The sequence below is a fragment of the Lissotriton vulgaris genome, chromosome 3_2 (assembly GCF_964263255.1).
Source record: "Lissotriton vulgaris chromosome 3_2, aLisVul1.2, whole genome shotgun sequence".
Taxonomy (NCBI): Eukaryota; Metazoa; Chordata; class Amphibia; order Caudata; family Salamandridae; genus Lissotriton; species Lissotriton vulgaris.
The window spans coordinates 196972256-196986213 of NC_141690.1; the positions used below are offsets into that span (position 1 = coordinate 196972256).

General features: G+C 44.8%; 1 protein-coding gene across 1 annotated transcript in view; it reads right to left on the reverse strand.

Annotated features, from left to right (window-relative positions):
- The window catches only part of NSD2 (nuclear receptor binding SET domain protein 2), a 1128833-nt gene extending 1115809 nt beyond the window's left edge, over window positions 1-13024 (reverse strand). The window contains exons 1-2 of the mRNA XM_086964209.1: window positions 12678-13024; window positions 1608-2218 (exon numbers count right to left, since the gene is read on the reverse strand). Coding sequence (XP_086820335.1) covers window positions 1608-2135 — 528 coding nt within the window. The 5' untranslated portion in view covers window positions 2136-2218; window positions 12678-13024. The remainder of the gene's footprint in view (window positions 1-1607; window positions 2219-12677) is intronic.
- Window positions 13025-13958: the final 934 nt, after the last annotated feature.

Below are 13958 nucleotides of genomic sequence, written 5' to 3' on the forward strand. Positions count from 1 at the left end.
ATTAGAAGAATTAGCTACCCGAAATATTTTTCAGTCCCCCCCCCTGAAATTCGGTTCTTGTTGCCCACCTGTTTATAATGGATTATTTATTATAGGTAATTGTAAAATCTCCCATGTCAACCTCGGTTTGTTTTTAGGTGGGTGGTTGTTGGTGCCCTGAGAAGGTGTACGGTGTCTGCCAGTTGTATCAAAACGTGTCGCAAATAACTGAAACCATAACATAAAAACATGTACTTTTGATGCAACAGGCCCAACGCTTTGTGATCTATTATAAAATGAATGACGGAAATGATGTATACGTATTTCTATAGATGTATAGGAAAATATCTTGAAACGTCTATACTAATGGATACCTTTGAACAAATAATGAAAATGACTGATTGTGTTCACCTGTATGTAAAAGGGTTTTAGATATAGTGAGTATGGGGTGTGTGAGGAGTGGTTGGTTGGTATTTTATGAGGGTATAAAAGTTTGTGAGGTGGGAGTGGTAGATTAAATCTATAATAAATTGTACTGAATTGTGATAGAAATTATATATACCATACTCCTTGCCATGGGACTCCAACTGGTGGCCAGCCGCACTCTGATACACACCCAGCACCAACCCCCAGGAACCTCAACACCATTGCCAGCAAGCTGGACATGACTTCAAAAGTCAACTACTTCCTGCTTCCACAACATAAAGATGCTGGAGAAGTTTTCAAATGGTTTCAAAGCAATACTAGAAAAACTGTCACGGACGTCCTGATCGCCAGCAAGTTAGACTGCGGAAACACTCCTTACACCGGGATCACCAAACTACAAACCATCCAGAACTTGGCAGCCAGACTAAAGCTCAACCTCCCACACATAACTCACATCACACCACACCTGAAGCAGCTCACACATAAGTGCCAATTTCAAACTCCTTAAAACCTTATTAAAAGGCACTAAACAACTTAGGCCGCACTTCCCTGAACAGCCGCATCTCCTTCTACCGAGATACTGCTCTAAAGGACTCCTACTCGCACACATCTCACGCATATACAGAACCAGATCAGGAGGACGGGCGTTCTTTTACAATGCACCTAAAGCATGAACTGACTTCCTACTCCATATTAGAGCCTCCACCGCTCTTATTGAGTTCCTCAATTAACCAACCTACCATAGGCAGGGCTAGTCACACACACCCGCTAAGTGCCACAATCCTATAGCAGGTGATAGCATGCTTTACAAATACACATAACATATGGTGGAGAAAATATCTACTGCTGATGTGTGGAGACATCCTAGCAGTAATGGAGTACAATGGCGTTCAAATTGACCTCTGAAGAAATACTGTTTGTAGAAAAGAAAATGTATTTAGGAAAGTGTAAAAACAAAAAACAAAATTCATGGCGCCTTTTTTTCCAGCAGATGAAATAGCAGAATGCATGCTTTTATAGGTTTATTTTAACTGGCAGAAGCATTTACTTATTTTTTTATTCAATCCAACACTCACTCAGAGGACAATGTGAGAAAAATGGATTAACAGGTATGGGAAAGCTAAGGTATAATCAAGAGCAACCTACGTAGGAGAAGCCCAAAACGTTACAAATTACTTTAATATAGGTTATAGAAACCATACCTCTTCAGCAACACCAGACAGCTTTGATGCTATTGTGGATTGTACGAGACAGTCATCCAGTATGGAGTCATACTGTATACTTCTTTTCCTGCTCCTTCTTTCCTTTGCAGGATTTCCAGCTTCTTCCAATTGCTGAATATCCAATTCGTTGTCTCCACATATTGAGGACTCAAAAAGAGGTTTCCCATTCATGTACGTTTTGGTGATTTTCAGCTTTATTTCTGGTGAGCCATTCTTAACAGGGGTGGTACTCGGTGGAGTTTCAATCTGCTTTATTTCCGGAGGCTCAAACCGTACTGTGGCTTCTTCAGCACCCGACTCCCCATTAAGAACACAGGATGTAAGATCTTTTAACTTCTCAACTTGAATAAATGGCAATGTATCTTGGGGACTCAATTTTTGTATGACACTATCGTGCAAGGTGGCAGAAATTTGTGCTTTGCTCAGGTACACCGAACAATCACGGCTGACTTCAGTATGTTGGATTTTCAGAGCAGAGTTTCCCAAAATCTGGGGTACTGGTTTCATTTTGAGGTGTACTGCTGAAATTCCTTATGTGATCTTTACTTTGGAACCAATCCTTCAAATCCAGGAGTTTCAGACTAATTAAACTGCAAACAAAAGAAAACTTACATAAACATAAAAAGTATCAAAAAATCAAAACTAAATTAGCCATTCATTGATTACTTATAAAAAAATAAATCACCGAACTTAGCTACACTACTAACCATGACTTCTTCCTCTCAAATGTTCACTTTAAATGGACGCTGCAAACTTTTACCCACTATTTTGATAAAGACTGGATTCAACCCAGAGGATTTCAAAATAGGTTTCCCACACAAATTGAAAAAGCAACTATGTTGCCAGCATTAGCAAGCTATTGATCTCCCCTCACCCTATCCAAAGAAAATGTTGGAAACTTCCTAATGTAAGGGATTTGGCTCTCCCTATCCATTGTGGGTCTTTAAAGATGCAAGTAAACTTTTGTTTAGATATTAAGACACCTATTCAATATTTCACCTAGGACTGAACTTGTATTTGACAAATGTAAAACGGCATTTGCAAAAACAATTTCTACATGAAAAATTAAGAAGTAAAAAAATGTCCCTTGATTAGGATGATCTCATTCACCAATATGTCTACTCAAGATTAGGGTTTACTGTTCTCCTGACGCGATCAGAAGAGGTCGCTCCCAAGGACTGGTGACCTGAGATAGCTGAGCGCTTTGAAGCAGATTAGCGGTATCGTAGCGCCTGCCAGCCGACTGACCACCGTATCTGCGCTCCGCTAGCTCTGCTGCCTCTCATTGCGCTATTTCACCCCCGCATTGCTGCCGCTGCCTGCTTTGTACAATTTGCATATTTAGTGCTGCTCATTTCAAGCTGCGCATTGTCCTGTTACCATTGTTGTATTTTAAAATATCTTTGCTCGATTGTGCCTCTGATTGTGCCCCCGTCTCGCACAGTTTCGCTTTCGAACTGGTGCAGCCATTTTGTTGTTGTTGTGCTTCTCAGCCCGTAGCTCCACCCCGCTCCCGCCTCCCAGCTGACCCTCCCTCGCCCCTCCCCCTCCCACTTTCCACATATGACAGATGCCTTTCCGCGCAGCGGTCGCGCCCCATGCGCGCCAAAGGTGCGCCAAACGTAAGCCCGTCTACGCCCGTCCGCGCCCAGCGCCAGACCCCCTGGCCCCCACAAAAACCTCTCCACCCGCATAACATACGACGCCGATTCCCTCCTTGCCCTCAACCCCGGTCGCAAACCACAATGCTGCAAGGCTGTCCCTGGACACACCCACGGAGCCTTCGCCTGCCACTCCTGCAAATTCGCCTGCGTCAGCACCCAGATCAAATCCACGAACTCCAAACACAGCTCCCACTCAAACCACCTGAAATGCATCTTGCTGAACACCCGCTCAGTCCAGAAACGCCACTGAACTCTGGGGCCTACTCGACACCATATCGCTGGATGACCCCTTCCTTACAGAAACCTGGATGAACGCATCATCAGCCCCCGACATCGCCATAGCCATCCCGGAAGCTTACAAGATCATCCGAAAAGACCGCACCAACCAAACAGGAGGAGGAATAGCCATAGTCCATAAGAACACTCTCCGAATCACGACCAACTCCGACGATAACCTCACGACCGCCGAACACCTTCACTACCAGATCCACACCGACCCCAGGACCACACTTAGAGGCACCCTCATCTACAGACCACCAGGAACACAGACACATTTCAACGAAGACATCACTGACTTCATCAGCCCACATGCAATCACCTCCGAAAACTACATTCTACTGGGAGACCTCAACTTCCACCTGGAAAAGAAAAACGACAGCAACACCACCACCCGTCTGGACAACATGGCTAATCTTGGGCTCAAACAACTTGTTAATGCATGGAGAGCTGGACTGGACATTTTTATGGGTCTGGAGCGACCGATATTTGAAGCACGAGGGTGCCCCCGCAAGCACTTTAAGGTGTGAAAGAGATGGGCAGATTATAGGGGTTTGACACTAGACCCTCCGGAGGACCCCGAGGAAGATCTTTAGCCCCCTGATGTCCGGCGAGCCTGTAAATTACGCCTTGGTTGCCATGTCACGACCAAGCACTAACGCTATTCGTACACATGTGCACGGGGTTAGGGTGGGTCACAGGGAGGGATATGGGGGGGTTGGGTAGTTGGGATTGGAAGGGATAGGGGCGGGTGTAGCCGTTTCCTCTTATTACGGCTTTCTCTCGGTTCCTTGATTGGACGCTTAGTCCTGTACTGTAACTGTACCAAGATGCCTGGTGGTGTTCTCCTGACTGTGGGGAGCCACACTTATTTCTTTGCCCGATCCTATCAATAAAACCTTGCTGTGAAAAAAACAACTTGTTAACACCCCCACCCACCTTGCCGGACACACGCTCGACCCTATCTTCACCTCCAGCAAACTCATCTCATTCGATCATACCACAGCTCTACATTGGACGGACCATAGCTGCGTTCAATTCAGCTACAAAAAGACCACGACCCACAACCCCCCACAACCTATTCCTCGAAGAAACTGGAACAAAATCACCTCCGACCAACTCCTCACATCGTTTAACCAAAACCCCCCTGCCATTTCATCGGACCCAAACCATGCTGCCACCAAACTCACACTATGGATCACCCACAGCGCTGACGAATTAGCACCCTTGAAAAACCATCAGACCAAACAAGGCAACAAGAAGGCCCCCTGGTTCATTGATGACCTTAAGAAATCCAAGAAGCTACGTCGTACTTTCGAGAAAAAATGGAGAAAAAACCCAACCACTGACAACCTGTCCACCTTCAAGAACATCACCCGCTAACACCACCAACTGATCCGAGCCACCAAGAAATCGGCATTCAAGGATCGACTCGACAACAACGCCCACAACAGCAAGGAATTATTCAACATCGTCAAAGAATTTACCAACCCCACCGCCGGCACCAACATCATCACTCCCTCTCAAGTCTTCTGTGACTCTCTATCCTCCTTCTTCCACAACAAAATAGTCGACATACATAACAGCTTTGAAAACCAATCCGAAGAACAGTACACTACACCCACCCCCGAACCAAATCAGCACTCTAACGAACTTGGCACCTGGAACCCAATCACTACTGAAGACACCATCCACCTGATGAACTCCATCCACTCTGGATCACCTACCGACCCATGTCCCCACCACATTTTCAACAAAGCAGACTCCATCATCACACCCCATCTCTGCGATGTCATCAACTGCTCCTTCGACTCCGCCACCTTCCCGGAAAGCTGGAAACATGCCGAACTCAACGCACTTCTGAAGAAACCCACAGCAGACCCCTCAGAACTCAAGAACTACCGCCCTATCTCACTCCTCCCATTCCCGGCCAAAGTAATTGAGAAAGCTGTCAACAGTCAGCTCGCCGCCTTCCTTGACTCCAACAATTCCCTCGACCCTTCACAGTCCGGCTTCCGAGCCAAACACAGCACCGAAACCGCCCTCATCGCAGCCACAGACGACATCAGAACACTACTGGACAACGGAGAGACAGTCGCCCTCATCTTACTCGACCGCTCCGCCGCCTTCGACACAGTCTGTCATAGCACCCTCATACAACGCCTCAACAACATCGGAATACAAGGAAAAGCTCTGGATTGGAACATCTCATTCCTCACCAGGAGAATCCAGAGAGTCCGCCTTCCCCCATTCAAATCAGAGGCCACCGAAGTCATCTGCGGCGTACCACAAGGATCATCACTCAGTCCCACCCTCTTCAACGTCTACATGAGTCCCCTCGCTTCCATCGCAAGACAACACAACCTCAACATCATTTCCTACGCAGACGACACCCAGCTGATCCTCTCCCTTACCAAAGACCCAAACACCGCCAAAACCAACCTACACGAAGGAATGAAAGAAGTAGCCGAATGGATGAAGAACAGCCGTTTAAAACTGAACTCAGACAAAACGGAAGTTCTCATCCTAGGATCATCCCCCTCATCCTGGGACGACTCATGGTGGCCACCGGCCCTAGATACAGCACCCATACCTACAGATCACGCACGTAACCTGGGATTCATCCTGGAATCCTCCCTCTCGATGGCCAGACAAGTCAACGCTGTCTCATCTTCATGCTTCAACATCCTACGCATGCTCAAAAAAATCTTCCGTTGGATCCCCACCGAAACAAGAAAGACAGTCACCCACGCACTGGGCACTAGCCGACTGGATTACGGAAATACCCTTTACGCCGGAACCACTACCAAACTACAGAAAAAACTCCAACGCATCCAAAACGCCTCAGCCAGACTCATACTGGACATCCCCCGTCAAGCTCACATTTCCGGTCACCTGAAAGACCTTCACTGGCTCCCCATCAACAAGAGAATAACGTTCCGCCTCCTCACCCACGCACACAAGGCCCTCTACGACCTAGGACCCGAATGCCTCAACACAAGACTGCCTTCTACACACCCACCCGCCAACTACGATCATCCAACCAGGCACTCGCCGCAATTCCGCGCATCCACAAATCCACCATGGGAGGAAGATCCTTCTCCTACTTAGCGGCCAAGACCTGGAACTCTCTCCCTACTCACCTCCGCCTTACACAGAACCATCTCTCCTTCAGAAAACAACTAAAAACCTGGCTTTTCGATAAATAATTCACCTCCCTCCCTCAAGCGCCTTGAGACCCTCTGGGTGAGTAGCGCGCTATATAAATTCCTGAACTTCAACTTGAACTTGTTCTACAGACAATTTTGAACAGCTAAAAAAATAGTAAATAAGCCAAACTTTAGTGATGTCATAAATACCAGGCACAATCATGCATATATCAAAAATATTTTTTGGTTTGAAAAGCAGTCCCTGGCATGTAGGGAACAGCTTTGTGCGTAGATGCACTCCTTAGGAAAGAGCGGAAAATCACCACTTACAGTTAAATTGCTTTAGCGGGCTGACCCACTGCCCATCCTGTAGTAGGAGGAAGAAAATGTGAATAGGGAACAGGCCAATGAAAGAAAATGGCTGGCTGAAATCCTCCATATGTATATTATAATAAATTGGTCTTGGATAACGAAAAACGTAAGGATTAAAGACGTCTTTGGCTTTTGGGTCCATGTGGATACATATTACAGGTCAAGAGAAACACTGAAGGTATTCATGGAACACCTGACATCTAAGATAAGTTTGAGGTGTTGTTCGTGCAAGAACTATTTTTTTGACCAAAGTTGCATGTTTTTAAATTAGTCAACACTGCATTTTCTAGTCCTATTAGGACAGAGCTGCGATCCACCAGCACCAGTTGTATACTGAATTATATCTCCTGGATCCCCTCCTAGCAAGCTTCATGCCGTGAAGGGCACTGACCCTATTTGATTTATCAACTGTGCTCAACAGTCAGTAGTGTGCTCCTCCTGTGGCATCTGAGAGAAGCAGAGTCTAGGACCTTGCATTAAATAAACGGGTGGCAAATGTCTTGCACAAGATTTTAATTATATGTAGATTTACCTCACCAGTCTGCCTTAAAGCCAGTTCAGGGGAGTTCTACAAGGTTTCTTCACCTTTTCCCTCCTTTTAAACTATATCCTCTACAAGATTTACTACACACTTTCAATGCGCATTTTTCCCATATGTCAGATGGCTGGTCTTAAATCCAATAAGACCAGAAGGGTAGTGTACAGGAAGATTTGGCACAGTGTTTATGTCAGCCAAGCAAAAGAGGAAATACAGTCATGTTATATAATCTCTTAAACTCAGAATGATGAAGTATGCCACTAAATTCTCCACTCTGATTCTCAGCACTTCTAACGACTTTTGGACACATGTCCCACTTCAGTCCAAGATGTCATTAGTCTTTGCTTGCTGCTTGGTTTAAACCCCCCCCCCCAATAGCCCCAGAAACCTGATGTTACTGTAGCTCTAATTTACAGTTGCCATTCCACTGCCGTTTGCCCTTCCGCACTTTCTAACAAAGTAATGGCTACAAACACATTGGTAGCTTGTGGATAGGAGTTTTGACCTACTGGGGGTCGCCCTAACTAAGGCATTAGTCTGTAAAGAGTTCAGAACACTGCAGACTGGTTGCCCTCGAGTGTGAGGAAGCTGGTCTAGGTCTTCTTCAGATATTACACTGTTCAGTGGCTTCCAATGAAACTGCATTGCGAAATGTGCGGTCAACTGCAACGGATCACTGTTCCTCAACAACAAATTCAATTTTTCTTAGATCTGCACTACCCAGTCTTTCAGTTGTTCCCCTTTTTGCTGCACTACTTTTTTCGATACTACGAAGGCACCATCTCAGATTTTGCAAGCTGGGACAACAAGGTAACGAGGCATTTGATTAACTTACTTAGGCAAACGTACATCTTCATAGTGACAAAACCAACATATAGTGAAAGTTCTTCCAATAAATGTTAAATATCCAAACCAAATCAGACACCCACGAAAACTGCACCACATACCGGATAATACTAGTGAACTATTTAAGTCTAAGGAAACTAATTTAAAAATATCTAACCTAGTGGTCCATGAGGAATTGGGGGTCCCCTATCTAAGTGATGTCCTTGCACTGCACCCTCTGGTGATTTGGTTGAGGTGCTACTTGATCAAAGAGTTAACTCTTAACCATTTAATTCTAAGAGAGTGTACATCCCTTGATAATGCATCCCAAATTCCCTGGCTTAACTACATTAAAAGCAGCCTGGAAGGGGTAGGGCGTGCTGATCTATTTTGTAACCCTGAATCCATTATTAAGAAGGATCTACAATTAATTAAGGTAGCCTTCTTAACCTCAAGGAAATTGGACAGGGATGCGCAGGCGATGCTGAAACCAAGTGTTCGTACGTTTTTAATGCTCAAAACAATTCAGACAATGGAACCTTATCTAATGGGGTTTCTATCAATACACAAGAGGTTCTTATTAACTAGGTTTCGGATTAACCTTTATCACCTCTTGCTAGCCAGACCTAAGGGATATAGTAGAGGTCAAGTGCTAGCTCTCTGTGGCTGTGACGGACAGTCTCCAGAGGATCTGCTGCATTTTATGTTTTTATGTAAGTTTGATGAAACCCCCCCGAAGGTATTTTTTGGCTCCCATTTTAAAAAGAATGAATTGTATTCCGGCCCGTCCTGCCCTAATGTATCTTCAATTGCTGAAAGGACTGTATTATTTTTATAGTGTTTTTTTTTTTACTGTGAAATCCAGGGCCTGTATGGACGTTTAAACAATGGATGATCTATGTAGGACCTATTAGGCCTAGTGTGCGCCATAAAGTAAATAAAATAGGAAGCTGTGTTTTCCGGGAACATTGCACTTTAAGGTTTTGATTAATTGGGGAGGCTGGGTATTGCGTTTTTAACCATAAATTGTATATGGGGTCTAATTTTTGTAATCATGTTTTAATGTATTACTGTTTTTATGTACTTGTAACCTTTGTAACTTTTATGTTTCTCCGACGTGAAACCGAATAAAGATTACTTGATTGATAAATGGGCTTCCACCTCGCCCTTTAAATGCCAATTATAGAGGCTGCCAATTGAAAAAAGGGTTGGTTTGAATCTAGTAAAATTACGTGTTAGAGGTACCGGTTTGCTCAGTGTACTTAGGGGCAAAATATTTAGTTCTCATTCAGGTCTGAATGTTATTCTTCAAATTCAAGTGTTGAGCAGTGTTCATTGATATTTAGATAATCAGATAAATCACACAGATGTGAAGTTAAAACCATGGCTTTAAGCAGAGTGGGTCCCTCAGGGTCCAAGACTCGGCAGTAGTTAAAAGCAAATGTTGAAACAGGACCTATATTCTATCCTTAGTTTTACAAGCCAAACATTGATAGATTTCTGGACAATGGCTCCCCAAATGGTTAAGACAACCAATGTCGGAGAGAGAGCTCGTGCAACGTTTAACATTTTTACCTTAATTTACTTTCACAAGAATATTTGCTTTTTCCAGCTGGTTGTATTTCTGCAGTTTTCTTTACAAGCAGCATATTACTTTTTAATAGCACTTACTGTGAGCTGGGTCGCCTGTAGATGTCAGAGTCAGGTTGTGGTCGTTAATAAAGCTGTGTTTCAACTGTACATTTTACTGATAATACAGAGCATTGAATTTGTGTATAATTTACATCAAGATTTTACCTCATGTCTGCAGGTCATATTTTTCTATATAGACCGTTAAACAATTTCTGGAAATTTCAAGAACACAATTGGAACGTTTCTCTGCCATAAGTGTGAGCTCAGCTAAAGAGGCACGTTAATAGTTTCTTGTTACGTTTGAGATCTCTTGAGTTGAGGCTCATGACCGGTAAGAGTTTCTCCCAGTGCTTGCCAGTAGGGCATAAAATTAATCAGAATATGTGTACATACAGTTATTCTGTAGATCCCACATAGCAATGGTCATGAATGCCAATTTTAACTAATTTGAGACAAAGATTGCGCGAAAGTAGTACACAGCTGTTAAACTATTTACAGTGCAAAAGTAAAAAAAAAGCTTCCAATCACGTGGAGAAGTCTTACCAAAAAATAAAATTCTCAAAATGTTATTATTCAACGACAGATACCCCTGTATTAGAGCAGTGACCACTTCATATTACTGAAGATATTTGCTCCTAGGTGACCAAACAAAATGCTCCTAGAAACAAATTTCTGAGAGAACAGATATTGGCCTACACGTATATACTTGAACAAGCAATCATAAATAGCCTTGAAAATGCATCAAAGTGTTGTAAAACACATGGGCTATATACAGTGTCCTGAATATCAAATATAGTATAGGATTGTACAATAGCAGTGTTTTAACTGAGAGACCCTGAAAATGATCCATAAAAATTTAAACTATACATATGATTGTCTAATTATCCACGTATCACTTAACTAAGTATGGTGTATAGCTTCACACCGAGTTTGAAGAATATAATTTAGACCTCAAGGAGATTAACATTTTGGCCTCTAATATACGCATCAAACAAGTGTCTCTAACACTTGGCTGTACTTTCTTATTATTTCATGAGAGGGGTTACTGTCACTATGGAGATCATTGTTAACAGGACTAGAGCTCTGCAATTACCTTTATCAATTCCCATAAAATAAGTTTAAATCCCCAAGCTTTGTAGCTAGTGCATACTAGGCAACTTTTTCTAGCTGCTAGTCACTTCAACAGTCCAATTACCGATTATGCCACTATACCTTTCTGGGCAGCAGATCACACTATAAATGTTATTAACATGAGTGGGGACAAACTGTGGGAGCGGGGACAGTAAAGTGGCAGACTATGGAAGGGCGGGGATGGCAGAGTGGCATATTGTGGTTAAAGGAGGGGAGCAGATGGTTAGTGTAATAAGTATAGAAGTAGCAGAAGAATGATGATTAAATAGGTTTATTAGATCTTCAGTATAGGATTACAGAAGGATCCGGTCTGGAATATAGAAAGCCCCACCAGAGCAGCTCCCTTGCTGCTCAGTCCAATCGCTCAACTGACATCCATCCACCAGGTATCCTCCACATTCTATATGACATCACACATACCAACATTCCACTATTCATCCACACTGGCTGAGGAGCAAGCAGGAAAGCGGTGAAGATACATGGCACCTAAACCAAGATACCACAGGCAGACTGTGGTTAAAGGGGGGCAGCGAGGGAGACTTATGGGCGGGGGGCAGAGAGGCAGACTGTGGAAATGAGGGGAGGACAGAATCAGACTGCGAAAAAGTGCAACAGAGGGACAATGGGAGAGGGGTGGAGGAAAGGCTGTGAAAAGGGGCAGTGTGGAGAAGGAAAAATCACTGGGAAAAGGAGACAGGTAGAAAGTGCGACTAGGTGACAGACAGTAGGAATATGCGACGTGGAAATAGGTGACAGGTAGACAGTAGGAATAGGTGACAGACAGTGGAAATAGATGACAGACAGTGGGAACAAATGACGTGGGAACAAGTGACAGACTGTGGGAACAAGTGACAGACTGTGGGAACAAGTGACGTGGGAACAAGTGACAGACTGTGGGAACAAGTGACGTGGGAACAAGTGACAGACCGGGGGGGAGGGAGGGGATGAGTAGAGATATACATTGCGAGTGAGTGCGAGAAAAGGTGACAGAGGCTGACTTTATAGAAAAGATGTCAGCGACTTCCATAGGAAAAAACAGCAGCGAATTAAAGGGGAAGATGCACAACGACTTGAAAACAGCTTGGGGAAATGAAGAACTCCCTCAGCGTGCAGGCACGACGTTAATGTATGCCTGCAACGGACACGACCCAGAAGTGGCTGTGGGCTGCGGACTCTGGTACAGAGGATGCCTGTCCGCTGCGCGCGCTCAAACATGGCCTCCCACCGTGGGGAGGCGGCAGTGAGCACAGCGGCACTCCGGCCAGGGGAGTAAACACAGCCAACAAAGCATGAGAAAGAAGGTCTCGCATAAACCCCCCACCTATCCTCACCCCCAAAGACTGCCTCAGTCTAGAGTCCATTGCCCTTGCTCTTTCATCCGCATTTCTTAAACCCCAGAACCCGGACGCTAGGCTTGCCCTACCCCAGCGGACTCGCAGCGCAGTGTCCCGGAGGTACTAACCTGCCCGTGGCTCATCGTTGGGGCAGTAGGTGGACAGTCGGCGCTTCCTTGGCCAGGAATCAATACAACAAAACCCGCGGCTCCACGGCCCTGCCCCGCCTCCTGCTCCAAGCAGCGCGAAAAAACCCAGCCTGCTGATTGGCCGAAGGCCGCGAGCGCGCGCCAACCGGCGCTTTCAAACGTGCCTTGCTGCCCGGATCAGCGCTGGGTAACGGGGGGGAGCAGGCAGTAGGGAACTGGGCAGGGCCGAGGTTCAAGCAGGTTAAAAACCTCTGAAGCGCTGGCTCGTGCACCCGGGCAGGAAGAAAGGAAGGTTCGTAAATTGCGAGCCCCAGCTGCTTTCTGGTGGAATCTGATGACGTAGTCTGCCGGGCACGCGCCCATTCTGACGTTTCCGAACCTTTGAATGGAGGATCCGGGCGGTTAGGGACGCCGTTTCATCTGTGCCGGGAGCCTGAGATGCTAAGGAGGCGCTCACGTGATGGCGGTCTGTGCACAGATAGCAGCGTCTTGCTATTGCCGTGTTTTTTTTTATTATCTCAAGATTCTCTCTATGGCGCATATAGTGGGACTGGAAAATAGAAACCAGCTGGGTTGCGATTAGCGAAGAGGCGGATGGATACCCGTCACTAACTGGAGGGGCGTTACCAGTTAAGAATCTGAGAGGTGTCCTATCTGTCACGAATCGGTGGTAAATAAACAGTAGTTGGAGGCGTGTTTAGAAAAGAGATCGGACGGGGTGTTAATAGGTCACAGGAGAGTGTTGGGATTTAACTGTCGTTTTTTTCCCCTTTATTTATTTACTCACATTTTTATCACAAGATGGCCAATTTTCCCTCTGTTCGCATGCATCGAGATCGGAAGCTTTTATTTTATACTTGTAATCAGTGTAGAATTAAATTTGGTTTATAGAATGGTAACCGAATTACCAAGCAAGAAGCCAGCCAGAAACTTCAGGGCCTGGAAAGCAGTTTTTTTCTCGTCAAAAGCCGGGTTTTAAAGTCCTTTGTGTAGTAACGAGGCTGGAAGTAGAGGAACAGTTGGTATCTTCTTTATTAAGACAGCCCCACAGAATTAAGCAATCACGCCGAGTGAAAGATAAAGAATGAATATAACATTCCATTACACAGAAATAAATACAAAGAACCATGGAATTGTGCTGATTCCTAATTCTAAAGAATCATGCAATTTCAAACCATGACGTAATACTAAACCATGATACTACACATCCTCTCTTTCAAATGAAACAAAAAAACTAAATGTAAGACTCACAAACAAAAT